Source organism: Hippopotamus amphibius, chromosome 12 (genome assembly GCF_030028045.1).
Source record: "Hippopotamus amphibius kiboko isolate mHipAmp2 chromosome 12, mHipAmp2.hap2, whole genome shotgun sequence".
Classification (NCBI taxonomy): Eukaryota; Metazoa; Chordata; class Mammalia; order Artiodactyla; family Hippopotamidae; genus Hippopotamus; species Hippopotamus amphibius.
Window position 1 is genome coordinate 52,940,963 of NC_080197.1, and position 26,890 is coordinate 52,967,852.

Sequence of the window (26,890 nt, forward strand, 5' to 3'; positions counted from 1 at the left end):
TTGCTGTGACCTTTAGATAAGCTTGTATTTCAGCCCAAGGCGGATCTCTGCTGTAATCTGGATATGCACCTTGCTACAGATAAACACTATGGAATTAAGTAGGAGTGCCTAACTGTAAACTGTTGGGCATAACTCGTGAGAGACCAGTTAAAACACTATTGGGGATTTCCTAGGTGGTACAGTGGTTAAGAATCCACCTGCCAATGCAGGGGACACAGGTTCGATCCCTGCTCCAGGAAGATCCCACATGCCATGGAGCAACTAAGCCCGTGTGCCACAATTACTGAGCCTGTGCTCTAGAGCCCATGAGCCACAACTATTGAGCCCATCTGCCACAGCTACTGAAGCCCACATGCCTAGAGCTCATGCTCTGCAACAAGAGAAGCCACAGCAATGAGGAGCCCGTGCACCACAACGAAGAGTAGCCCCTGCTCACCAGAACTAGAGAAAGCCCACATGCAGCAACAAAGACGCAATGCAGCCAATAAATAAATAAATAAGTAAAAGCTGGTTCTTTGAGAAGATAAACAAAATTGGTAAACCATTATCCAGACTCATCAGGGAGAAAAGGGAGAAGATGCAAATTAACAGAATTAGAAATGAAAAAGGAGACATAACAACCAACACCAGAGAAATACAAAAGATCACGAGTGACTACTACAAGCAACTACATGCCAATAAATTGGATAACCTGGAAGAAATGGATAAATCCTTAGAAAAGTACAACCTTCCAAGACTGAATCAGAAAGAAATAGAAAATATGAACAGACCAATCACAAGTACGGAAATGAGACTGTGATTAAAAATCTCCCAACAGGGCTTCCCTGGTGGCACAGTGGTTGGGAGTCCGCTGGCCAATGCAGGGGACACGGGTTTGATCCCTGGGCCAGGAAGATCCCACATGCTGCGGAGCAGCTAAGCCTGTGCACCACAACTGATGAACCTGTGTGAGCTCACAAGTCACAACTATTGATCCCATGTGCCACAACTATTGAAGCCCGAGCACCTGGAGCCTGTCCTCTGCAGGAAGAGAGGCCACCACAGTGAGAAGCCTGTGCACCACAACAAAGAGAAACTAGAGTGCACAGAGTGAAGACCCAATGCAGCCAATGAATAAATAAATATTTTAAAAAAAAATCTCCCAACGAACAAAAGCCCAGGACCAGATGGCTTTACTGGCAAATTCTATCAAACATTTAGAGAAGAGCTCATACCTATCCTTCTCAAAGTCTTCCAAAATATAGCAGAAGGAGGAACACTTCCAAATTCATTCTATGAGGCCACCATCACCCTGATACCAAAACCAGACAAAGATGTCACAAAAAAATAAAATTACAGGCCAATATCACTGATGAATATAGATGCAAAACTCCTCAACAAAATACTAGCTAACAGAATTCAACAGCACATTAAAAAGATCAAACACCATGATCAAGTGGGGTTTATCCCTGGAATGCAAGGATTCTTCAATATACACAAATCAATCAATGTGATACATCAAATTAACAAATTGAAGGATTAAAAACGATATCATCTCAATAGATGTAGAAAAAGCTTTTGACAAAATTCAACATCCATTTATGATAAAACTCTCCAGAAAATGGGCATAGAAAGAAGTTACCTCAACATAATAAAGCCATATATGACAAACCAACAGCCAACATCATTCTAAATGGTGAAAAACTGAAAGCATTCCCTCTAAGAACAGGAACAAGACAAGGGTGCCCACTCTCATCACTATTATTCAACATTGTTTTGGAAGTGTTAGCCACAGCAATCACAGAAGAAAATGAAAGAAAAGGAATCCAAATTGGAAAAGAAGTAAAATTGTCACTCTTTGCAGATGACATGATATTATACATAGAAAACCCTACAGACTCTACCAGAAAACTGCTAGCACTAATCGATGAATTTAGTAAAGTAGCAGGATACAAAATTAATGCGCAGAAATCTCTTGCATTCCTATACACTAACAATGAAAGAGCAGAAAGAGAAATTAAGGAAACATTTACCATTGCAACAAAAAGAATAAAATACCTAGGAATAAACCTGCCTAAGGAAGCAAAAGACCTGTACTCAGAAAATTATAAGACACTGAGGAAAGAAATCAAAGAAAATACAAACAGATGGAGGGACGTACCATGTTCTTGGATTGGAAGAATCAACATAGTGAAAATGACTATACTACCCAAAGCAATTTACAGATTCAATGCAATCCCTCTCAAATTATCAATGGCATGTTTCACAGAACTAGAACAAGAAATCTTACAATTTGTACGGAAACACAAAAGACCCTGAATAGCCAAAGCAATCTTGAGAAGGAAAGACAGAGCTGGAGGAATCAGGCTCCCTGACTTCAAACTATACTATAAGGTTACAATGATCAAGACAGTATGGTACTGGCACAAAAACAGAAATATAGATCAATGGATCAGAATAGAGAGCCCAGAGATAAACCCATGCACATATGGGCACCTTATCTTTGACAAAGGAGGCACGAATATACAATGGAAAAAAGACAGCCTCTTCAATAAGTGGTGCTGGGAAAATTGGGCAGCTACATGTCAAAGAATGAAATTAGAACACTTCCTAACACCATACACAAAAATAAACTCAAAATGGCTTAAAGACCTAAATGTAAGGCCAGACACTATAAAACTCCTAGAGGAAAACATAGGCAGAACACTCTATGACATCCATCAAAGCAAGATCCTTTTGGACCCACCTCCTAGAATCATGGAAATAAAATCAAGAAGAAACAAATGGGACCTCATGAAACTTAAACGCTTTTGCACAGTGAAAGAAACCATAAACAAGACTAGAAGGCAACCCTCAGAATGGGAAAAAATAGTTGCCTATGAAACAACGGACAAAGGATTAACCTCCAAAATATACAAGCAGCTCATGAAGATTAATACCAAAAAAGCAAATAACCCAATCCACAAATGGGCGGAAGACCTAAATAGACATTTCTCCAAAGAAGACATACAGATGGCCAACAAACACATGAAAAGATGCTCAACATCACTCATCATTAGAGAAATGCAAGTCAAAGCCACAATGAGGTATCACCTCACACCAATCAGCATGGCCATCACCAAAAAATCTGGAAACAACAAATGTTGCAGAGGGTGTGGAGAAAAGGGAACTCTCCTGCACTGTTGGTGGGAATGTAAGCTGGTACAGCCACTATGGAAAACAGTTTGGAGGTTCCTTAAAAAACTACAAATAGAACTACCATATGACCCAGCAATCCCATTCCTGGGCACATATCCGGAGAAAACCATAATCCAAAAGGAAACATGTACCACAATGTTCACTGCAGCACTATTTACATAGCCAGGACATGGAAGCAACCTAAATGCCCATGAATAGATGAATGGATAAAGAAGATGTGGCATATATATACAATGGAATACTACTCAGCAATAAAAAGGAATGAAATTGTTATTTGTAGTGAGGTGGATGGACTTAGGGTCTGTCATACAGAGCCAAATAAGTCAGAAAGAGAAAAACAAATACCGTATGTTAACTCATACATATGAAACCTAAAAAAGAAAAATAGTTCTGATGAACCCAGTGACGGGGCAAGAATAAAGATGCAGATGTAGAAAACGGATTTGAGGACACAGTGGAGTGAAGGATGGTGGACGAAGGGGAAGCTGGGACGAAGTGAGAGAGTAGCATTGACATATATATACTACCACATGTAAAATAGCTAGCGGGAAGCTGCTGCATAACACAGGGAGATCAACTCCATGATGGGTGATGGCTTAGAGGGCTGGGATAGGGAGGGTGGGATGGAGTCGTGGGAGGGAGGGGATATGAGGATATATGTATAAGTACAGCTGATTCACTTTGTTGTACACCAGAAACTGGCACAACAGTGTAAAGCAATTATACTCCAATAAAGAGCTTTAAAAAGAAAAAAGAAAAAAAAAAAAAGAACATGCCCTGTTTATTTTCCTCAGGACCAGAAGGAAATGTAAATAATTTTTAACCTAGTATCTTTTAAACTGAGGCAGGAAGATAATGATAGACATTCAATGAATTATATTCAATGCACTTTAAAATACCACTGTAATTGACAGAATGAAAGTATAGATACAAAACCCTGTGCAAGAGGCTGTCTTTTCCAAAATAAACTTTTTTTTTTAAAGAAATGTTTCTTCCTTCAAATGTTCATTTTCTTGAGGAAAACATTGCTGTGTCTTATCATTATCAAGATTCAATTTGGCTTTTGCTAAAATTAAATTACATCATTCAGTTTATGTGCTTTGGGGAAAAAAAAATATGGGATTTGGGATTATGTTACATAGCCTGATGAATAAGTATCTAAAAAGCGTATGGAAGTTCCTATTTGGCAATGAGAAACTCACTTCACTGATAATTATGGATACAAAGAAACTAATTTTTTTTAATAATATTTCATTTTGTTAAATGACTTTTTAATGTTAAGAAATGGAAAAGGTCCTATAGGGAACGGTTTGGAGCATGGCCCAGATGCTTGCTTCAGGACCAAGGAACTTACTCTCCCAGCCGCTGAGTACTGGTTGCTGATGACTTACAGCTGAGTCCTCTCCTGCATCTCGCCCTCCACCAAAGCCTTGCCCAGGGGCATCCCACTTTTAGACTGGTCAAAAACAAAGTACAAAGGCATGCCCCCTGGCCTCTAATGAGGATGACTCTGAAATTCCAGCTCCAGAGACCCCTATGGGGTTGCCTGAGACCTCTATTGCAAAGCGTTCAGAGATCAACTCCTCCCTCTGCCCAGCCCTGCTTCCGTCACTTCAGTACACATGTTGTTTCCAAGGACACACCGCAATAATTCTGCACACGAACCTCCCTCTCGAGTTTCTCTTCCAGGAAACTCAATCTAAGGCAGTTGGCATTGAAAGTGATCCTGAGACTTTAAAACGGGGGTTTGGAGTTGGACCCCTACCAGCCAGCTGCCAGTGAGACCCCCACGCCTCGTGGGCGAAGGACTGACAGCACCTGGCTACTGCCGTGGCAATGTGATTACTAATTTGAATCCACTATGCCAAGGCTGTGTCCCACTTGGTTACCTATAACTGAAATAATAAAACAGGGCTTTCTGCATTTATTGAATTTTATCTCGCTGCAGCTTGCACAAGACTGCCACCTCCTGGAGAGGCTAAAGAATAACCGGGGACTGAGGCGTTCTCATCCATTCGGGAATCGGTACTACGAAATTGCGTCTCCACGCCAACTCCGTCTCTCTCCATGCGGTTAAAGCCATTCCTAACCCCTGACAACCTCTGTGAACAAATTTTTGCATAGGGCCAAGATGTCAGACAACGTGTACAACACAATTTTTTTAAGTGAAAGTTGAAACAAAAGCTAGTATTTTAGAACGTTCAGTGTGTACCAAGTGCCTTAATTCTTACTCCTCACAACAACCCTCTGAGACAGGAACTATTCTCATAAGCAGAGCCACGATACGCACGAGGAAATTAAGTTTTGGGGTACTTAACGCGACGGGATTTTAAACGGACACCCCACGAGGGAGTCAGAACTCCCGCCCTGCCCTCTCTAGGCATGCGCAGGATAAAACACGGAAGCAAACTGTGTAGGAATCGTAGGAGGCGGGCGCGGGGGGAGGGGCCTCTAAGATCCCAGCATTCCCTTCGTGCCGCTGTCAAGATGGCGGCGCCCATGCTGCGGTGGGTTTTCCGGAGCCAGTGGTTTGGCACCCCGGGCCGGCCGGGAGTCTTACCCCTGGGGCTGCGTGAGGCCCACTCGGGCGCTCAGGGGTTGCTGGCGATGCAGAAGGCTCGGGGTCTGTTCAAGGAATTCTTCCCCGAGACGGGCACGAAGACAGAACTCCCGGAACTCTTCGACCGTGGCACCGCGGGCAGCTTTCCCCAGACCATCTATTGCGGCTTCGACCCCACGGCCGACTCGCTTCACGTGGGGCATCTGCTGGCGCTTTTGGGCCTGTTTCACTTCCAGCGAGCTGGTCACAACGTGATCGCGCTGGTGGGAGGCGCCACGGCGCGCCTGGGAGACCCGAGCGGCCGGACCAAGGAGCGCGAGGCGCTGGACGCTGAGCGCGTGCGAAATAACGCGCGCGCCCTGCACCGAGGGCTGCAGGCCCTGGCGGCGAACCACCAGCGGCTCTTCGCCAATGGGCGGACCTGGGGCAGCTTCACCGTGCTGGACAACTCGGCGTGGTACCAGAAGCGGGACCTGGTGGACTTCCTGGCGGCGGTGGGCGGCCACTTCCGCATGGGCACGCTGCTGAGCCGGCTGAGCGTGCAGACGCGACTCAAGAGCCCCGAAGGCATGAGTTTGGCCGAGTTTTTTTACCAGGTGCTCCAGGCCTATGATTTCTACTATCTGTTCCAGCACTATGGATGCCGGGTCCAGCTGGGTGGGTCTGATCAGCTGGGCAATATCGTGTCCGGATACGAGTTCATCCACAAGTAAGCGCCTCTAGACCAGGAGATATTCTAGGCCGAATAACTTACACACGAAGAGCCTGTGCTGCAATGTTAGGATTGTGGAATAACGCCCCTTGTTCCAGCCCTTGTTGGTTTTATCTTCATTAAGGGTTTGTAACGGGATTAATTTAGTATCACTGGCTAATGAGAACTGAAAGGCTGAATCGATGGTATTAGGTATGGGATATATTATAGAGCTTTGCAGGAACTAGGCCCTGCTAGTCAGAATTCGGATTGTATCTGTTTGCTTCGTCCGAGAAGCTTTTTATGTGTCTCTGATTTGAAGCACTGCTTTTCTTCTTTTATAACCTGAACGTGACTGGGCCTCCTTGAGTAGTCTTTTGCTCTGGCGCCTTCCGTGAAACTGTTAATCATTGGTTGGCGTCTCAAAAAAATTTCTTTTCAACAGCAAATATTTGGCCAATAATGTAGATTTTAATGGCATTTTCCTGAAGGAGATGAACTACAAGACTAGCTCATGTGCTACTCATTTTTAAAATCCCTTTAAAACACCTCCTTTAGTGTCTCTTCCTGACTCCCCTTCACTCAGTTTTCTCCCTTCTTCGCACCCAACCTTTAAAAATTTCTAGGCCCCAGTTACGCAGCACTTCCTCTTGGCTTGCCCCTCTTGGCCCAGGGTCATTGGTTCAATTGCAGTTCAGAATGACAAATGTCAAAATAGAGTGCTGGGAAAGCAGTAAGATGGACAAGAATCGAAGTTTAGGAGGTCAAGGAAGTCTTCTTACAGCAAGAAACCAGACTGAAATCTGAGAATGATTAGCACCTACCATGGCTTGAGCTGAGCTTGAAGCATGTAGTAAAGTTCTTCTTTATGCATAGGGTGACTGGAGAAGATGTATTTGGAATCTCAGTTCCTCTAATTACAAGTACAACTGGAGCGAAACTGGGAAAGTCTGCTGGCAATGCTGTTTGGCTAAACCAAGAGAAGACATCTCCATTTGAATTGTATCAGTTTTTTGTAAGGCAGCAAGATGATTTGGTAGAAAGGTGAGTTCTTAATTATGTACTGAGAAAAAATTAAGTTCATTAAAACTCACGATATAATTGTAGCCATTGAATCTCTCTATACCCTTCATCTCTTCATAGTTTTGGGGCAGGGGGAGGGTGTTTTGTTTTGTTTTTTTGTTGGTTAAAGCAGAAAACCACTGTGAGTGCTAGAAACCTTAGAGCCAAGTTTGTGATTTACATCTAGCAGGTACTTAGGACATTATTGCTTGCATATTCTAGTTTTTTACTCCTTTCATCTTAAACTTGACTAACGTTTATTTTATCTTTGTCTCTAAAAGTTCCTTTTCTGTAACATAAAAGAGGATCCTTTTGAAGGTCCTTTTTTAAAGTGATTTTCTCATGTATTCACAATACCTTAAACTCTTGGAAGAATATAAATTAATGAGAAATACAACAGCAACAAAGAAAAAGTGAATTTTTCAAAAACTATCATTTGACATAACTATCATCAAAATAATTTAGGAATGATTCTTAAAATTTTTTTAATGTATAAGGCTTTCCTGGGGAACGTTAGAAACCACTATTGAGTAAAAATAAAGAACTCTATATGAATGGAGAATTCTCTTGGAGAGTAAAAGCTTGAGGATTGCCAGAGGTGACCAAAAGTGGGATTTGGGTGAGTGTATAATAGTTGGTATATAGGGTAGGAAGGCCCAGAAGGTGAGAATTAAGCGAGATGAGGGCCTGGAGCAAGAGTTCAGTCCATCTGGAGGACCACTTGCCTGAGAGTAATTTTAGGCATCTCTTTAAGGAGGCTGATGATGCTCAGCGAGGCCAGCTGCCTGGGGCTATAACCTAGATGGAAATTCCAAAGAATATTTATATTGGAGAACCCATTGTTTAGACTCTGGAGAGGTAAAGTGGGTCAGTCAGTAATGTCTGGGGATCCAAAGAGAACGAGAATAAATTTAGTGAGGAAAGAGATTTGGGAGTTGCCCAAAGGAGTCCCATGTAAGTATTAATGACTGTGAAGGCATATCTAGAGGCCCCAGGTGAGGGGGCAGTGGCCAGCATGATTGGTCTCCCCAGGGAATATATCGCCGTCTTGATATCCTCCATTGTTTGGTTTAGGAGCAGAGAATACGGTCGTCTGTCACAGCTTTGGCTGCTGCTGTGAAGATGGGAAGGCCCCTCGCCTAAACCCAAGCTGTTAAGGCATGAATTCCTTGGTGACCCGAGGTTGTGTGGGCGCATTTTTTGAGCTGGTAGGAAGGGTCAGTGCTGGGCAGTGTGGTGGCTTAGCAAAGGAGTCTGCAGTACTATGCTTCCAGCACAGAACAGGCAGTCTAAGCAGAAATGTAAGTTAACAGTGGTAGGAATGGGGACTCCTCCCATGTCTGGGCCAAACGGGCTTGTCTTATATGAGAAAATTGTCCCTTAGCCATTGGCCAGACCAAACTGGCCATTAGCAATAGCCCAGGAGTCTGAAAACACCTATCTGCCAAAGGCCTCTTCATGGTTTCCTAAGGGCTAAGTGAACAGCTACAAGTTCTGCCAGAGGCCTGAGCTGGGACTGCCTTCTGCAACTAGAGAGGTGCCTGAGACCAGGGGGCATGCTGCAGCCCTCCAACGAGCTGCAGTGCATACGATAGTGGTGCTGCCATTGGTGAAGAATGTGGATTCACTGTGCATCTCAGACAGCTGGTCCCAAGGGGCTCCCCAAGCAGCCAGAGGAAGAGGAAGCAGGGGCACCACAACCAACTGCAAACCAGCTCCTTGGGCAAGGGAATGCTGGGATCTTAGAGGCCCCTCCCCCCGCGCCCGTCTCCTACGATTCCTACACAGTTTGCTTCCGTGTTTGATCATGAGGTTAGCCCTCTCCTCAAGGTATCATTTTCATTTTACCAAGGAAGCATCAAGTAGCTTCTGCCAGAGGCATCTCTAACCCAGGGCATTAGGGAGTAGCATTGATTGGGGGCTGATTAGGGCCTCCGTTTCTAAAAGAACCCAGTAGAATCCTTTGGGGTTAGGCACTTAATCCAAAACCCCATAGGAAACCAGGTAGATTTATGTTTGGTCCAGAGATTCCAAGGAGGCATAGTCAGATATGGTCAAACACTGACTTGGAATGTGGAGCCAGGTGGGATTAAAGGAAGGGCTTCCAAAACATATTGTTGTGCTTCGCCCCAGTGGAAGGTGGCAGACTTGCATGTGATTGTGATTGTGGCAAAGAATTAGTGAGAGGAGAGGGATGTGTTGCCTCCAGAACATGAAAAGGCCTAGTACATGTTGTACCTGAGTATAGCAGTGGTGTAGTGATGAGTAATTTCCTCCCTGTCTAGGAACCCTGTCAATGCTCTCCAGTGCCTTCTGAATAGTTTTGACAGTCCCAGTAAAATGTAGGAGCACTACCCCATGATTAGAGGGAGCACCCTGTAAAAAGAATTCTCTGGTCTTAGGGTCAAATGGGACTTCTTCAGGGTTAGAATGAAGAGGGGGTCATTTGAGTCACTGTGGTCATAGAAATGATAAACCCATTGGACCGTGCCAGTTTTGCACAGCAGGAGACAGGCGTCATCTCATGTTTTCCATTCGCTGTGAGCCTTGGCATGTTGGTATACAGCGGCACTGAGCAACGCCCAGGAAGCATCCATCAGGGGTTCTGTACTTACCAAGGAGCTGGTGTACCTCCTCAGGGGTCTTACAAGGCTCAGGACATTTATATGTGTCCATTGTTCAGCAGCATCACACCAGGTACTGGACCTATGATGTCCCATCAAGTTTGGGGGACAAAGGGGGACAGCAAGCATTGGCTGTATGTCCCCTTTCGCTCTGCCAGTAGTTTGCAAGGCTGTTCCACTCATCCAGGTTTGGAACTGTAGTCCCAGTACAACCCACACCCACAGGGGAGGTCTCCCTCCTCCTTACCTGTGGGAATTAGAGCCTCAGCTCAGGCGGTGGTAATAGCCTTAGGATCCATTCCACCGTCATGAGCTCTCCTTGGCCCTGGGATGTGAGGAAAATCATCTACATTAGTAGCCAATCAAGGCCTTTGTAATTAGTGGTCTGCTCGTCTCATTAGGCCACATGGCCTTGATCGTTCATTGTTCACACTGTTCTGTGGAGACTGTTGAATTACGGCAGCAATGACATGTTGTGCTGGACACCGCAGGCCACACAGCAGGGACAGTATGCAGAAGACATAATAGAAGTGCATGCACTGCTGCCCGCCCTAATGCTGTTACCCACCTAGGTTGGCCAGTTAGTAAAGTAGTCAAAGCTAAAGGGCAACTGTGCAATCCTGCCAACTATGCCATCGCCAGTTGTGTGGGCCTCAGCCTGTCCACAGTGGTGCCAGCTGCTAGAAATGCCTGGCGGCGCTCGCCTTGGCCCACACTGCTTGCAGGAGCTCCCACAGACGTTTCCTTGGCCAGAGCCAACCTTGTGACTGGACCAGCTTTGTGGTCCTTATTATGATTGTAAGAGACACCTCAGCAACAATCATCAGGGAACTTTAAAAAAGACTTGTTACTTACAGTTTCTGAAGGGCACATGGCACTACAAGGGCCACACAGTGAGTCAAGGATAGAGAGGGCGGGAGCATGGACCCGGGGCTCTGTCCTTATTGGGGTGCCTAGCATTTCTCAGGTTCACTCTTCACTGGCTAATTTAAGACACGGAGTGAGAATTAGGGAGTGGGAAGGTTGAAGAGGGGTCACTCAAGCAGTCCATTATCTGTGTTACCTAGGGCTTTCTAAAAGGGGGCTTTGATGATGGGAGGCAGCCTGGTTCCTTATCTAGTTGGTTTGGTACTGGCGGTGTCATACACTTGGCAGTATGCTTATTGGAGATCAGTGTCTTTGAAACGGATACCCTGGCATTAAGCAATCAAAACCTTAATGTCAAGCACTTACATGACATGTATAGAACCACGTGGAACAATACGTGGCTATGCCTACTCATGTCAGACACTCGTGACTAGAGATCAGCAGCCCCGCCCCGGGCACATCCCTGACACCAAGAGAGACACATGGGCGTGGTCATAACGGCACTGTTAACGACTGTCCAAGAGTAGGAACAACACAAATATCCACACTAGAATAAACACATACATGATGAAGTATCCATACCATGAAATGCTGTGCTCAGCAGCCGTGCACACAGCAACATAGGGGAACCACCACCACCATGATGTGCCGAAGTAGCCAAAAAATATATTCTGTGTGATTCTGTTTATACGAAGTCTAAAAAGAGGCGGAACTAAGTGATGCTGTTTAGGGAGGCATACTGAGATGGTAAAAATACAAAAAAACAAGGAAGTGATTACGACCATGAAAGTTAGAAGAGTGGTGACCTTGGAGGGTTGAGGGGATGTGACACATGTGGGCCTCCCTGGGTAGGAGCCGTGCTGTATATCGAGACAGGTGATTGTTACACAGATGTTTGCTTTATGGCTCATGATATATATTTGTGGTTTGTGTATTTTTCTATGCTTTTCCCCAAATATAAGATTTTAAAAGATGATACATATAAAATATTGGTCAGATTTTAAATTATATAATAGTTTTTATTTCTGGGTACATACACAGAAAACAGAAATATAAAAACATGCTTGGGAAGGATGCCCACAAATTTAGTTAGTGGTTGTCTCTGGGGCAAGGAGAATATATATGATGTAGATGGGGCCTTCATCTTATCTATACTATTTTATGACTTTTTTTTTAAAAAGGAAGGATTTGAAACAGCAAAATAGTGACATCTTCAGTCAAGGTGGTGTGTGTACTGTCATATTTTCGGTACATTTCTGCATATTTCATAATTAAAAATAAATTTTAAAGTAAGCAGGATGTTCTTTAAAGGGTAAGGGAGCTGGAGATAAAAATTAGGTATGTTACATAAATCTAACAGTTGGGTTTTTTTTTGTCTCAAAGGTACCTGAAGCTCTTCACTTTTCTGCCCCTTCCAGAGATCGACCACATAATGCAGCTGCATGTCAAAGAGCCGGAAAAGAGGGGTCCTCAGAAACGACTTGCTGCAGAAGTAACAAAGCTTGTTCATGGACAAGAAGGGCTGGACTCTGCAAAAAGGTAGCCTTTTAGAATAATGAGCACTTGATTAATCAGTTAAGAGACTGGAGAAGATTTGCAGCCAATGTTTTAGTTATCTTTTACCACTAACACTGTCCGTGTTAACTTTAAAGTACTAGTCTCCATTTACAAAAAAGAAAGATTATACTGAATTAAGCTTGTAAACTTTACAAGATAAATGTTGCGGTTTGAAAAACTTACCATCTGGAACATAATGGGTACTTCAGAATTGGTTACTGGGTGTTACTGGTGTTAGAACATGTATCTGCATGAGCACTCACCATGACGTGGCTCTCAAATGTGTTTTTCAGGTGTACACAGGCCCTTTATCACAGCAGCATAGATGCACTGGAGGTCATGTCTGATCAAGAGTTAAAAGAATTATTTAAAGAAGCTCCATTTTCTGAATTAGTTCTTGACCCTGGAACAAGTGTCCTAGATACATGCCGCAAAGCAAATGCCATTCCAGATGGTCCCCGAGGGTAAGATTATTTAACTTTGAGGTTCACAGTTATAATTCACAGCATGTGTTTTCCTGATAATGGCATCTCATTCCTTGTAGAAGTTAGGTTAGTCTGAGAATAAAGTGAAAACTGAGAGTACTTATTGCTGAAAATACCTTAAATTTTCTGTAAAGTCTCGTATTACTATATTCTCTCCTATTAAGTCTAGCCTGGTCAGTTTTTTTTCCAGCATTTGGAAAAGGTTTAAGTGACCACTATTGTATAAATACACTGGGATCAGTCAGCTTAGGGATGGTCACAATTTGAGAAGATCGCAAGAACAAAGGCCCTGAGTAAACAGTCACACAACCCCTCTCATATTCAGTCTGTATCCTCTTTATTTTGGGGAGTAGTGGGGTTGCTAGTTGAATTTCTTATATCTGCTCCTTTTTTTTTAAGCTCTTTATTGGAATATAATTGCTTTACACTCTTGTACCAGCTTTTGAGGTACACCAAAGTGAATCAGCTGTATTTACACATATATCCCCATATCCTCTCCCTCCTGTGACTCCCTCCCTGCCTCCCTGTCCTGGCCCTCCAAGCTGTATTTATACATATATCCCCATATCCCCTCCCTCGGCGACTCCCTCCCTGCCTCCCTGTCCTGGCCATCCCTGTCCTGGCCCACCAAAGTGAATCAGCTGTATTTACACATATATCCCCATATCCTCTCCCTCCCGCCACTCCCTCCCTCCCTCCCTCCCTGTCCTGGCCCTCCATCACCCATCGAGCTGATCTCCCTTTGTTATACAGCAACTTCCCACTAGCTATCTGTTTTACAGTTGGTAGTATATATATGTCTGTGCTACTCTCTCACTTCATCCCAGCTTCCCCTTTGCCCCCCTCCCCCCCATCCCCCCCGTGTCCTCCAGTCCATTCTCTGTATGTGCATCCTTATTCTTGCCCTATCACTGAGTTCATCAGTATCATTTTTTTAGATTGCATATCTGCTCCTTTAGGAGAACATTAAAGGGGAGGCAGAATCTAGTAAACATGAAGATAACAATTCAGCGCTAAACAGTTTCAGCTGGAGAGCCTTTGAAATGTAAATGAAATAATGACATATCTATATTACTGGGAGCAGTCAACAGTGATTAGATTTATCTAGTTACTAAACATTTCTGTTTTTAGGTATCGGATGATAACAGAAGGTGGAGTCAGTATAAATCACAGACAAGTAACAAATCCTGAGAGTGTGCTAGTTGTTGGACAACATATTCTTAAGAATGGACTTTCATTACTTAAAATAGGAAAAAAGAACTTCTACATTATAAAATGGCTTCAGCTATGATGAAAAATCCTTCCGCTGGTTCAAACTTATCCATCATTCATTCTCAAGATATACAACTTTAAACCTTCACTTATGCAACTCAAAAACAAAGAATGGAGAATACTCTAGGCCTCACAGTGTGAGTAATTTCATTATATAGATTGGTTAAGTTTGTGTAATAGTGGGATATTTTATTTCCTGATCCTTAAACATTAAGGACTACCATAGAATATCATGATTTCTATGGTTAATCTCTTAATAATTATGCTTTGTGAAAAACTAAATGCTGTCTTTCCTGTCCTGTCCTTGCTCTTTTGGAGATGAGGAGGAACAGTGACAAAGAGGTAGTATAAGGAACTGTGGATACTTTTATATCAGGTGTATATCTCATTGGGTTTTTTTTGTTGTTGCTTAGGCAGCAAATACAGTTCTCTGTAAAAAAAAAGAAAAAAATTAGAGGAAGCCATAGTTGGCATTAGAAATTACAGTAGAAATAGTTTCTTTTCAAAGGAAAGAAAAATCAGTACTGAACTTTTCAGAAAGTTTTGTAATTCAGTTTTCCAGTCCCTGGCCTGTGTTTCCATAAAATTAAACTTACTCCTAGCCTTGTTTTTTTAAACTCAGTAAAAAAGGTAGCACTCTTATAAATCTACCAACTTTTAAATTAACTTCTGTCACCAAGCAGATTGCAGCTTGAAATAAGCCGAGAAGTTGAGTAACCAACAAGATAAAATAGAGGCAAAATATATACACTAAATATCTAATCATATGAGACTATCAAAAGATATTCCAGTAAGGGAAGTTTTCAGGTCACATTTAAAGGATCTGGAGTCAAGACTTAGTTAAATTAAACTCTACATTCTTTAAGCAAGTTGATTCTCCAGAACTATTTCCAACATCTAAAAAATCTAAGGTAACAGCACCCATATTTCCCCAGAGGATCAAGTGAAGCAAACATACACACAAAATGGTTTTACAATCAGATTTGTTCTACAAAGTCTTACAGACAGCAAAGCATGGCTTTAAGGTTCAAGTTCTGGCTATAAAAATGGAGATGTGTACTTCCTAGGTGGCACAGTGGTTAAGAATCTGCCTGCCAATGCAGGGGACACAGGTTCAATCCCTGCCCCAGGAAGATACCACATGCCGCAGAGCAACTAAGCCTGTGCACCACAACTGTTGAGCCCGCGCTCTAGAGCCCGTGAGCCACAACTATTGAGCCCATGTGCTGCAACTGCTGAAGCCCACACGACTAGAGCCTGTGCTTCACAATAGGAGAAGCCACCACAATGAGGAGCCTGCAGACCACAGTGAAGAGTAGCTGCAACTAGAGAAAGCCCGTGTGCAGCAATGATGACCCAACACAGCCAATAAAAAATAAATTAATTTTAAAAAATGGAGATATAATGATACCTCAGTCAGTCATGAAAAGAAAGTCATAAAATTTTCATACAGTATATGCTGTATTGCTATATTCCAAAGTAGTTTTATATGTTTAAAAAAAGCTATAGTTTATCCAGACCTTCTTCTGGGAGTAAACTTAGGAAGAATTCATTTATTGACAAACTTTAATGTCACTTCATACCAGCAATTTTATTTACATAGTAAGAACATACAGGTATCCATTATAAATGTCAGAGATAATCTCTACATTTCAGAGCTTCACTCAGTTTAAGGGTCAACAAAAGGAGGTTTTCTCTTTCCATACCTCTTGCTTCTTTTTCTCTGTACACGGTGTATAGTACTAGCAAGTGCATTACCATAGCAGGTAATGTTTTCAATTTGAAATTGCTGGAGAAAGGTGCATTATAAGTTTTTTTTTCCCCTCACAAATAAAAAAAGCTAGACTAGAATGGTAGTCATCTGAAATAAGTAAATCATGGATAGCTGTAATTTCAAAACTGATGTTTAATAATGGCAGAGTGATTTTAAAGTATGCTGATAATCATTCTGGAAGCATGTATTCTATGAATGTGGTAGTAGTACCATATATCAATGACTGAATCTGTTTTTTTTATGTTTGACATCAGTTGCTGAGCCTATTGTCTCTTAGTATAGTGAATGGGTACCATTAGCTAAAGGTAACAGACATATTCACATGTTCCTGCCAGTAGTCCTTCATATGTCATAACCTAAAAAAAATTTTAATATCTTCAATATATAGTTTATCTTAAAATTTATAATGTAATTCATGTCAAGAATCACCTGGGGAATTTTGGAAAAATGTGTATATGTTCTAAACCTCACTCCTAATCCCTTGAAAGCCTTTATGAGTATGTGTGTGTGCTAGGATGTTTTTCTTTAAATAATAAAGCCCCACCATTATTTTCTACTCTAATGTGCTCTGATGGTGTGAAGCAAAAGTAACTATTGCCAACTAATTCTTATAAAAAGAAGATACAATTAAATCACCACAGTATTTGGTTTTAAGTCCCACCTCCAAGTGAATCTTGAAGCAGGGTCTGAGGGCTCCAATTTAAAGATACATCTGAATTATTACTATTACATTTGAAAACCAAGGGAATTTATTAAGCCTTCTGAAGACTAAAAGGAAATGGTCATTATCAAGTCTTACTAGATAATCAAGATTAGATGGTTGTTCTTAATGCAGGAAAACATAATTCATGCTTCCAGGCTTAAGTAAGATCAAAGATACTGTAGTTTTTAATGCACCAGGGAATGTGGACCCAGAAGTGGAAGGACTAGCTACACGTTATGCACATCACATCACTGTCAGTGTTACACATCCTCTTGTGTGTTCAGCTTTCTCACAAACACATCCAAGGCTGCAAAGAAGCTCAATAAAACTAAATCAAAGGACAGGTGGAATAGTGACTACGTGAGTAACTAATCAACCCACCTCTTTCAAAACCAGATCAGTTTATACAGTGCATGCATTATAGTCGTATGAGATGGTGTCTTGGTGCATTCTTCCCAGGGGGCTGTGGTAGCAGCTTTAAGACTACTAGCAGGTTACACAGGTCATCTTATCCACAGACAGACTGCTTGTACAACTAGAACTATTAACAGTTCTTTATAAGTTCAAATGAAACTGTCACAAGACAGACTTGACATATTTTATATATACTAGGAAATTTTAGAAACAGCCGTTTATTATTTGGATTAAATGTGTGATTTGTTCTGCAATACAGGTACAATTCTCAGTTTATAGCCAGTCTTCACATGAGCAGATTCATACTACTGCAGTACACAGGAGTTCATAAATAAGATTCTACTCAAGTAGGCAGTAACTAGCAAGTCAACGAAGTCTCAGTATTACACAGTTCTCTTCACCAAAGATGAGTCTCTCGGATTTCAGCAATAATTTGACTGGCTCCTTGTAACGCCTGCATTAAAGAAGATGATAAAAGTTATAAATGCTTAAATTATAATAACAAGGAATATCAAAGAATCTGAATTAATCTGGGATAACCGCTCTACTTTATATGTGGTTGATTTATACTAACCTTCTCTGAAATTTGAATCTAATCAAGTGCCAGCAGAAAAAAAGATTAGCCATCATACAAAGACTATGTATATTTGTAGGTATGTATGTATTACCTCGAACTATCAGAATGCGTTATAAACAATAAACATTTATACCTACAACCCAAGTAAGAAAATTCAAAAAAGTTCCCAGTAGTACCTTCAGCATATCAGCTGCTTCTTTCCTGCGCTGAGCCATGTCCTCAGACTCGGTCAGAAGGTCATCCAATAAGGAGGACTTGTACAGCTGTCCTACTAACTCACTCTGAAGAGTGTCTTTCACATGATTAACCAAAAAATGCATCACTGCCTTTGGCACACTGCAAAACAGTCAGATACTCCACTTGTTTTAGAATAGAAACCTAAATTTTTAAAAATACATGTACTTTCAAAACAGATTTTGAAATCATCCAGCAGTATGCTAGTCTGATTGATATAACATAGTACTAACCTGTCTTGAATATTCTTTCTGACAATAAGAAAATACGATTTGATGAGTCGTTCAATAACTTCACAATCTCGCTGTTCACGGGCAGAGAGTTTTCGTGCGACAGGAACTGGCTGAATGGGGGAGGGGGAGAAAAAAGTTACTTCTGTGCCATTTTGAAATGACAACATTTAAGATTCAGTAAGTTTTTGAGACTTCAGTTCCTTCTGTCTTTTAAAGTGTTTTCCTGGTAATCTGGTTATTTATCCTCAACCAAATTCTGCAGCTTACCACATCCAGCAAATTCACAGCATGGCCTTTTTGGGGACTGGCTGGCATAACTGGAATTGGTTTTGATTTTTCCTCAGCTAGTAACTCCTCAGCTTTTGAAGTTTTCAGCATTCCTCTCCAGTTGCCTGTTGTTGGTTCTTGAACACCATCTCCAACCCCACCACCTCCAGATGCAACCTGAAAAAAACATGTGCCAAAACCTATACCAACCATATCAAACTGACATTAAGTAAACAAAGGTAATTTCCTTTGACAGTAGTCAAGGAGAATACACATCCATGACCCACCTGGAGTTTCATCTATTCAGAGAGATAGCAGGGTCAGAAAGAGATGGGGGGTGGCATGTATAACTGGAACCCTGAGCTGTCTAAATAAGAGGTTCTGTTGGAAATTGTTTGCAAGGCCTCTGCCAGTATATCTTAAATTCCTTTTTTATTATTTGCTAACTTCTCAAACTTTTTCCTCTAACACTAGCGACTGTAGAAAAAGTATATAAGCTGCCCTTTAAAACAAGACTGCTCATTAAAAGCACAAGGAAAACCAGAACTGCTATTCACATTATTTCTTCAAAGTAACCTTAACACTGTTGAACTATGATCTCTCTGAAAGTTCAATGAACTCCTGTCTCCAAAACTTAAGACTTTAAATATTTCTTAGGGCTTCCTTGATGGCACAGTGGTTGAGAATCTGCCTGCCAATGCAGGGGACACCAGTTTGACCCCTGGTCCAGAAAGATACCACATGCCGCGGAGCAACTAAGCCCGTGTGCCACAACTGAGCCTGAGCTCTGGAGCCCGCGAGCCACAACTACTGAAGCCTGCACGCCCAGAGCCCGTGCTCGGCAACAAAAGAAGCCACTGCAATGAGGAGAGTAGCCCCTTGCCGAAACTAGAGAAAGCTCACGTGCCGAAGACCCAACGCAGCCAATAAGTTAATTTAAAAAAAGACTGTATATTTCTCTAATCAGTTTATGTTCCTAATAGTCAATACCATAGGATAAAAGTACGAATCCTTTAATAACAGAGATAAGAAGGCACTCATGATTCTCAGGCTGATAATGACTGTAAGCTGCCTAAAATATGGAATATGACAAACACAACATCAGTTCCCTCGATGTCTACACCCTTGAGAAAGGATCTGCTGAAAGAAATCTAGTGCTACCGTTAATCACAAGTGCTTTTGCACCTTCTTTTAGATTAGGATATGTTAGCCTTGATTTCTAAAAGAAAAATGACCATCTAGGATAATGGGGAAAACAGTAATTCATCAACATTTAAGAGATGTTTTTAGATGTTCTTTAAGATCTTACAATCTAAAATGGAGCTAAAATGGCATCCAGAATTATAGATAGAAATAAAAATGGCTTATATAAATTTAACAGGAGTGTTACATCAATTGTTAAAAAATGTTCTTGGCATCAAAAAATGTTTTTGATATCATTCTGAATCAAAACACTGGCTAAAATTTGTCTCTAAAGTGTAGTTAAGACAATGTATGTCAATATACAGGCAGTATATACATTACCTTTAAAATGAGTAACTGTATTTTTAAATGCGTGTTAACTATACATGAATGATAGATCATATGAAATCTTAAAGAAAGTGAGCAAATTCAGTGTGATGCCATGAGTGAAATGGAAAGCAATGATTTAGGTGGTTCTCTTAAGATCTGAGAAGATAAGACATTTATAAGGTTTTATCTGAGGTTCAGAATCTTAAACCTGGACAAAAAGTAAGGAAAGGAGCTAAATGGCAAAAAAAAAAATGTGCTTGAGCTGTGGAGGCGCATGTTAAACTACATACTTAGGCTGACAAACTGAATGAACACTAAGAAAGGAGCCTCAGAGGATCATCCATGAGCACTGGGCAGATCTCAGAGCCTTCAAAGGGGAAAAGTCCAAAAGTACAGTTTCCAGAATTTTAATTCCCTACCAAAATATTAAATTCAACACTATTCTTGAAGGCAACAGAAAACAGTGGGAAAGGCAGTTGTTATTCTTTAAAACAATGTTAAAACTAGAATTAATACCATCTTAGAAACATTAAAAACATAACACAGACAACAAAAGATAGATGCCATTGTTACAGACAAGTTTTTCAGTGGTTTTGAAGACAGTTTCAGTGAGAACCAAAGGCACCAACATTTTCATTCTGAAGCAAGACTCACATTTTTAGTTTCTCTTCTGCTGTCCTGAATTAACTGTTAAAAGATATGTTAAAACATGCAGTTTAACAAGCAAAATTTAAATACCAATGGTTTGAAATTCAAAAAGTGCAGGATAATTTCCTCTTTAAATTCTTTTTGTCTGCGTCTATATTGCAAGCAAAAGCATGTCAACAATAATTTGTTTTATGAAGTATACATTGTTAAATGATTTAAAATTTCTATTATACTAAAATTTGACCTAAGCACAATATTCCATATTAATATTCTGCTATTCAGCATATCGTGTCCAGATGATTATGTTGCACCAAACTAGGCATGCAGGCTTAGATTAGGAATCAGAACAGACCTTGCCATCAGCCTCAGCAGAAGCAGCAGGGGAGGGCTCCTGGGAGGCAGGTGCCAAAGCACTTGGAACTTTAGAAGACTAAAGGCAAAAAATGCAGGGAAAAAAATCAAGGGTGCCAAAAATGCATTCAGAAACACTCTATAAATATGAATTTTCCCCTCTGTATAAAAAATAGTAAAATGAAAAAAGTTATGGGACATAAAATTAATGTTTATTTTGTCTTATGTCCTGTACTATTGTCACCTTTTTTTAGGCTTTCTTCATATGAATTCCTAAGAAAAATCCAAATCCAAAAACTTCATTTTGACATTTGGAAGTAGACAAGATCTTTTCTGGTAAAGAATTCAAGGTAACAGATTTTTACACAGAAATTTTAATATATGCAGCTATTATAAGTAACTAAAACCTGGTAGGTACATATTGTCATCTTCCCTCTCTAAAAAAACCTTCTTGTTATAATAAAGTCATCCGTCATTTCAACTAATTTTATCAAGTTGATAAAGTCACTGAATTTTTTTAAAAGCCTTAATACTTAAAATCCACCTTTAAGCATTTATTCCAATGTATTCGAAATATTTTATCTTTAAATTACTCAAAGCCTATTTTTAAACTTGTATACCTTTACTCAAACAATGAAATAGTGCCAATGGAATAGTGAAGTGAGAAGAAAAAATTACTCCTAGAACTGAGTAATATTCTGAGGAGGCTTACCAAACCATCTTTGCATATTGGGAATATGCTTTAAAAACATTTTTTACCTTGTCTCGTGATACAGCTGATGCTAGCCTGTTCCTCCTTTGTTCCTATAAAACACAACCAAGCAGAAGGTTCATGACTATCAGAGCACAGAGATGTAAGCCTACTTAAAAAAAAAAGTTCAGCTTAACTGAAAAGTGTAGAATAACTTACAGTATATCCTCTTACTGTTGGGACTCATGCCATAATTATACTTTAAAACAAACAAGAAATCACTTAACCCAATGCTTCTCAATCTTTTTTTCTGCCCCAACACACCTGAGGGATACAATACAACATCAGTAACAGTGGCTTCCTGTACCAGGGATTCTCAAGCGAGGGGCAATGGACCAACATCATCTCTGCCTTTCCCACTGATCACTGATTTAAACTGTTCCCACATAAAAGTGTACATAAGCCTTCAGCATACCATATAGAACTTGAAGTACACAGATCACAGAAAACTTAAGCAGAGCCTTTAAAAATCACTCTAACCTGCACACATTTGTGTTAAATTCGCACAATTCTCACATACAAAACCATAAGAAATATGTATAAGAGTGTTCTGTTTTCTTTAACCTAAACTACCTCCAGGAAATAAATGCAATGTTGAAAACTGATGGTCCTTTCTATAACCTGGCTAATTTAACAGACTGATCACCTGCCTACTCTTCTAATTTGTTAATATTATCAATATGATTATGGTAGCAAGCTAAAGAAACTGTAAATTCAAATTAATAGGTACTGAACACCTACTGTATGTCAAGCACCATGACAGATGCAAGACTGAAAAAAATATAAGAGGATGTAGGCGTTAACAGTGGCTCTCTCACAGGCAGCATAAAATACGGCAGAAAAGCATTTACGTTAAAGAAAGACAAAAATGCTCCTGAGTGGAAAGCATTTCATGAACACTCAGACTTGCAAAAAGGTGTAAGTTAACAAAGCTTCACAATGATGTTTCTGGGTAAGAAAACTTTTTAACAGAAATTTTACCCACTTTTCATTTATCCAGTGATAGAAAATATTAGCAGGTGATAAAAATATAAATTATTTTTAACGATCATCAGAATAAAAAGTTAGCATTTAAATGTACATTTTGAAGAAGGACACAAAGCAAAAGGCAGAGGAATCTAGAGACCAGACATTCTCACCCTCGTCTGTTACCAACCAATTACGACCTTAGCTGGCCCTGGAGACTTGGCTTTGTTAACTGGACAGGTTACCAACTCTAAGCCCTGGTTTCCCTAGTCTATCAACATTACCCTCATAGGGTTGCTGTAAAGATTAAATGAGAACACTTTGACACATAGTCATTAAAACCAGAGACATATTTATCTGTAAGAAAAATGCTGATCTGAAATCTTATCATATATAACCTTATCAATTTTAGAAAATCTGTTCCAGACACAAATTTTTCATGAAGGTTTCAGTGTTACAAGAACTAACTCCTATCTTAAGACAGTGTCTGCATCTAATTTTTAACATAATAACCGTTATCTTGTCCACTTTCTGAGTGTTTTAAAGTGTCTTACTCATATGCATTTCGGAATTTTATTCTTTTTTTTTTTTTTTTTTCTGGCCGCACCATGTAGCTTGTAAGGTCTTAGTTCCCCAACCAGAGATTGAACCCAGGCCACGGAAATTCCAGAGAATTTTTTTCCCTGGAATTTTTCTCAACTGTGTAGCTAAAAAAACAGCTCCCTGTACCTGAAGGTGCTTTTTTCCTCTAACAGTGCCCAGCAAAATAAGCACTAAAGTAACAGCTGTTATCATCTGTGGGTCTCAGGTTCCTCATCTGTTTAACCAAAGGGTCCCTTCTAGTGTAAACCCAGGGTCCCTTCCAGTTCCCAAATTCCATGTTTACAATTTTCTGCATAAGAGGAAATTTGATATAGAAGGGGCTCTTAGGTCTTACTGGACTACGGAACAGTGGAAAATTTTACAGTTTTGGATAAAAGTGGCAGAGAAAAAATTGCATCCAGATAAATCGCTCTATCCATCAGCCTTGGCTCCATCTGAGCTCTTATACAACCTACAACATTAACCTCAAATGGAAAACCAAAAAAGCAGCCGTGAAACACAGCAGCCACATTAATGGTGAAATAGTATTCTGTTTCTCCAAACTTCCTATAATTTAGGTAATTCTCAGGATGTTTCCTTCACAGCTTACAAAGTCAAATGAAAACAATTTTAAACACCCACTTTGTTTTACATACTTCAGTCTAATAAACTGCAAAAAGTTACTGAAATGGAGCCAGGCCGTCCTTCAACACTAAATCATGGAGTCCCAGATCCTCTCTGAGTTACAGTTTCACAAGCAGAAAATGAGAACAATGCCTCCAGGTGGTTCTGAGAATTAAATTTAGGAAAACAATGTAATGCCCTCCGCATACTTCTTGGCATATAACAGACAATAATATGGTGTATATATATCTTATAGTTACTCCTTGCTCAGCAACTTTGATATAACGGAGCTAAAACAGATTTTCCCTCAAAAAAGACAAATTCGAACTCTATTTACCTCTATATTATTGTTCATTAACCCACAAGCATCCGCAAAGTCTGGATGTTTTGTGTTGATATAAGCCAATTCAATTGCCACTAAGTTATGGACCTAGAAAAAAAATAAAAGTAACTTTTATAGCAAATAACAATTTGCTCTATCTTTTAAATTATCTACACTTCAGCATCCAAGATTGCATTTCTGACACTGAAGTAGTTAGAAGTATTTTTTAGGGAAAAAAAAAAGTTATCTACCTGATGTATATCTAACTTCCAAGCAACTTTGCTATTAAAACCTTAAATCAGGGACTTCTGGTGGCATAGTGGTTAAGAATCCACTGCAAATGCAGGGGACACGGGTTTGAGCCCTGGTCCAGGAAGATCCCACATGCCATGGAGCAACTAAGCCCATGCGCCACAGCTACTGAGCCTGTGCTCTAGAGCCCGTGAGCCACAACCACTGAGCCCACGTGCCTGGAGCCCGTGCTCTGCAACAAGAGAAGCCACCGCAATGAAAAGCCCGTGCACCACAACGAAGACCCAATGCAGCCAAAAATAAATAAATAAAAATATTTTTTAAAAATAAAATAATAAAACACTTTAGATCATCCACTATTCCCTGTCAAAAGTTCAGGTTCAACAATAAGAAAATATAATCAGATGTAGGTTAAAGATGTTAACTTTACTTGGGTAAAGGATACATTTAAAGGCCTGAGATAATGATTGATTAGCCTTAATTATGAAGCACCTAAATATATGTGGTTCAAAATCCTAATTGGGACAATAATCAAAAAGGAAAGTTGAAATTAATTTCTCCAGCACTGTAGAGAGATTAAACAAACTCCTTCATCTCCACTGTCCTGACAAATGTCAGGCATCAGAACAGCACTAAAAGATCAAGAACCAGTGAAAATGATTTATTTAAATGAAATTCTGATGACTCATATCGGTGGGCAGAGTCTGAAATCAGGCTAACGATGTTCTTACTCATTTCAATCTGGTGGTTATGCTTGCTAGGGAAACAGCTAAGCAGCAGCACTTATGCGCTATACTTCCAAGGATGGTTTTGTACTCTCTAAGTAAATGTCCATTTTGGGCTCACCATCCTGAGCCAAGGACCCAAATGCACATTTAGAGACCAGAAAGGAAAAGAAGAAACTAGCCAACAATTAGAGGCATACAGACAATTTCAAATGCCCATCCCATATTTCTGCCAATTTTAGGATTTTTATTTTTAAGGATAGCAACCATGATATTATGGTATTAGGTCATCAAACAAGCAAACTGTACAAACAGCCAAATTACCCCATGTACATCAGAGTTAAAAAAAGAGTTTGCTATATAAAGGCTTGGTTTACTGGGGCTGAAGATAAAACTAACTTTCCATTAAATCAGTGCTCTGGTTTCTCTTCAGATCGTATAAATCTTTCGCCTTTTAAATCAGTGCTGCTATATAATAAAGCAAAGCTATTCACAATCCTCAACAGTAACTCCATTTTCAGGAAAATCTGTGGCCTCAGGCTAACAGTGATTAAAATATGAAGAAAAATGCATTTTATACCAAAATTACTGAAATTTCCTTTGAAATAAGACTGAAACTCACTTCTTTTTCTTTCCAATACACTGGGAACCATTATGCCTACACTCATGAAGCCATACAAAACAACTTTTATTAACAGTGACTACAATGATTTATGAAATAAGAGCTCACCATTTCATTTGTAACAGGCAACCGTTTACGAAGAAGGCAAGTCACTACTTCCACTATGGCATCATGAAGTTTAGGGAACCGCAACAACTCCTATATATGATGGAAGAAACAGTCTGTTTTGTTTAAAGGAAAATTAAATAATCACTGAAGTAATGAATCAGATTTGGAAGCTACTTTTAAACTATACTATTTCAAATCACTTTTAGATAAGGGAACTACATTTTAACTTTCAGCCCATCTTCTATATTTCCTCCTTCCCCTTGAAACCACCACCTCGTGTCTTTTACTGCATAACCTGAGGCCTGTCAGGTTCCTCCATTACCTGTGTGCTGTAATTGCTACAGTGCTGAATGATCCTCTGCATTTCCTCATGAACCAGTTCCACACAACGGAGGCTTGGCTCTTCTAGACGCTTGATCTGCCGTTTGACCAATAACTCAAATGAAACTTCAGGCACAAACAAAGCAGGACGAGGACCCTACAAAAATAAAATTATGAGCTCTTATAGCTACATATAATTTTGGTTCTTCCCTAAGATTAAAATAAATCACATTTTTCCTAATTTCAAGAATGAGAGCAAAATAACAGTGTACAATTCATTAAAAAAATATATACAGATATATGGATTAAAAAATAATCTTTAACCTCATTTCAAAAAATTCTAAAAGTTAAGCATACTTACAGTTGCATTTCTAATGGCAGTCAAAATGTCAATAGTGTTAAGGCCACCTAGTGGGTCAACAGACTCTAAGGTTCGCCCAAAAGTCTCATGGAAAATATAACATATTCTAGCACCACCACATCTGAAAGGCAATGAAGTATATGATTTCTAATATTACTAAAAGGGAAGAAGCTACAAATTAGAAGTCTTTCTGTAAGCTTTAAGACTGTCTCAGCTGAACGGACACAGACCATTTCCACGTATTCTCA

The 26,890-nt window shown here is 40.2% G+C and overlaps 2 protein-coding genes across 18 annotated transcripts in view; one reads left to right on the forward strand and one right to left on the reverse strand.

Moving 5' to 3' along the window:
- The first annotated feature begins 5,659 nt into the window (after positions 1 to 5,659).
- The window catches only part of YARS2 (tyrosyl-tRNA synthetase 2), a 34,060-nt gene continuing 12,829 nt past the window's right edge, over positions 5,660 to 26,890 (forward strand). Inside the window, exons 1-6 of one of the 4 annotated variants that reach the window (XR_009048534.1) lie at positions 5,660 to 6,446; positions 7,305 to 7,472; positions 12,365 to 12,520; positions 12,832 to 13,002; positions 14,155 to 14,432; positions 21,263 to 26,288. Coding sequence is in view for 2 of the 4 variants with exons in the window: in XM_057703656.1 (XP_057559639.1) it covers positions 5,665 to 6,446; positions 7,305 to 7,472; positions 12,365 to 12,520; positions 12,832 to 13,002; positions 14,155 to 14,314 (1,437 nt within the window). In the remaining 2 variants the exon portion in view is untranslated. Of the gene's footprint in view, positions 6,447 to 7,304; positions 7,473 to 12,364; positions 12,521 to 12,831; positions 13,003 to 14,154; positions 16,852 to 21,262; positions 26,289 to 26,890 lie in introns of those variants that run through there. The other 3 variants (XR_009048535.1, XM_057703656.1, XM_057703657.1) reach the window with 3 other exon arrangements.
- The window catches only part of DNM1L (dynamin 1 like), a 61,452-nt gene continuing 51,950 nt past the window's right edge, over positions 17,389 to 26,890 (reverse strand). For 5 of the 14 annotated variants that reach the window (XM_057703653.1, XM_057703642.1, XM_057703644.1 and 2 more), the window contains 11 exons: positions 26,643 to 26,763; positions 26,283 to 26,438; positions 25,961 to 26,050; positions 24,269 to 24,361; positions 21,768 to 21,812; positions 21,010 to 21,087; positions 20,664 to 20,696; positions 18,498 to 18,674; positions 18,231 to 18,340; positions 17,940 to 18,099; positions 17,389 to 17,640 (listed from right to left, as the gene is read on the reverse strand). In XM_057703653.1, coding sequence (XP_057559636.1) covers positions 17,584 to 17,640; positions 17,940 to 18,099; positions 18,231 to 18,340; positions 18,498 to 18,674; positions 20,664 to 20,696; positions 21,010 to 21,087; positions 21,768 to 21,812; positions 24,269 to 24,361; positions 25,961 to 26,050; positions 26,283 to 26,438; positions 26,643 to 26,763 — 1,120 coding nt within the window. In that variant the 3' untranslated portion in view covers positions 17,389 to 17,583. Of the gene's footprint in view, positions 17,641 to 17,939; positions 18,142 to 18,230; positions 18,341 to 18,497; positions 18,675 to 20,663; positions 20,697 to 21,009; positions 21,088 to 21,767; positions 21,813 to 24,268; positions 24,362 to 25,960; positions 26,051 to 26,282; positions 26,439 to 26,642; positions 26,764 to 26,890 lie in introns of those variants that run through there. The other 9 variants (XM_057703643.1, XM_057703645.1, XM_057703651.1 and 6 more) reach the window with 7 other exon arrangements.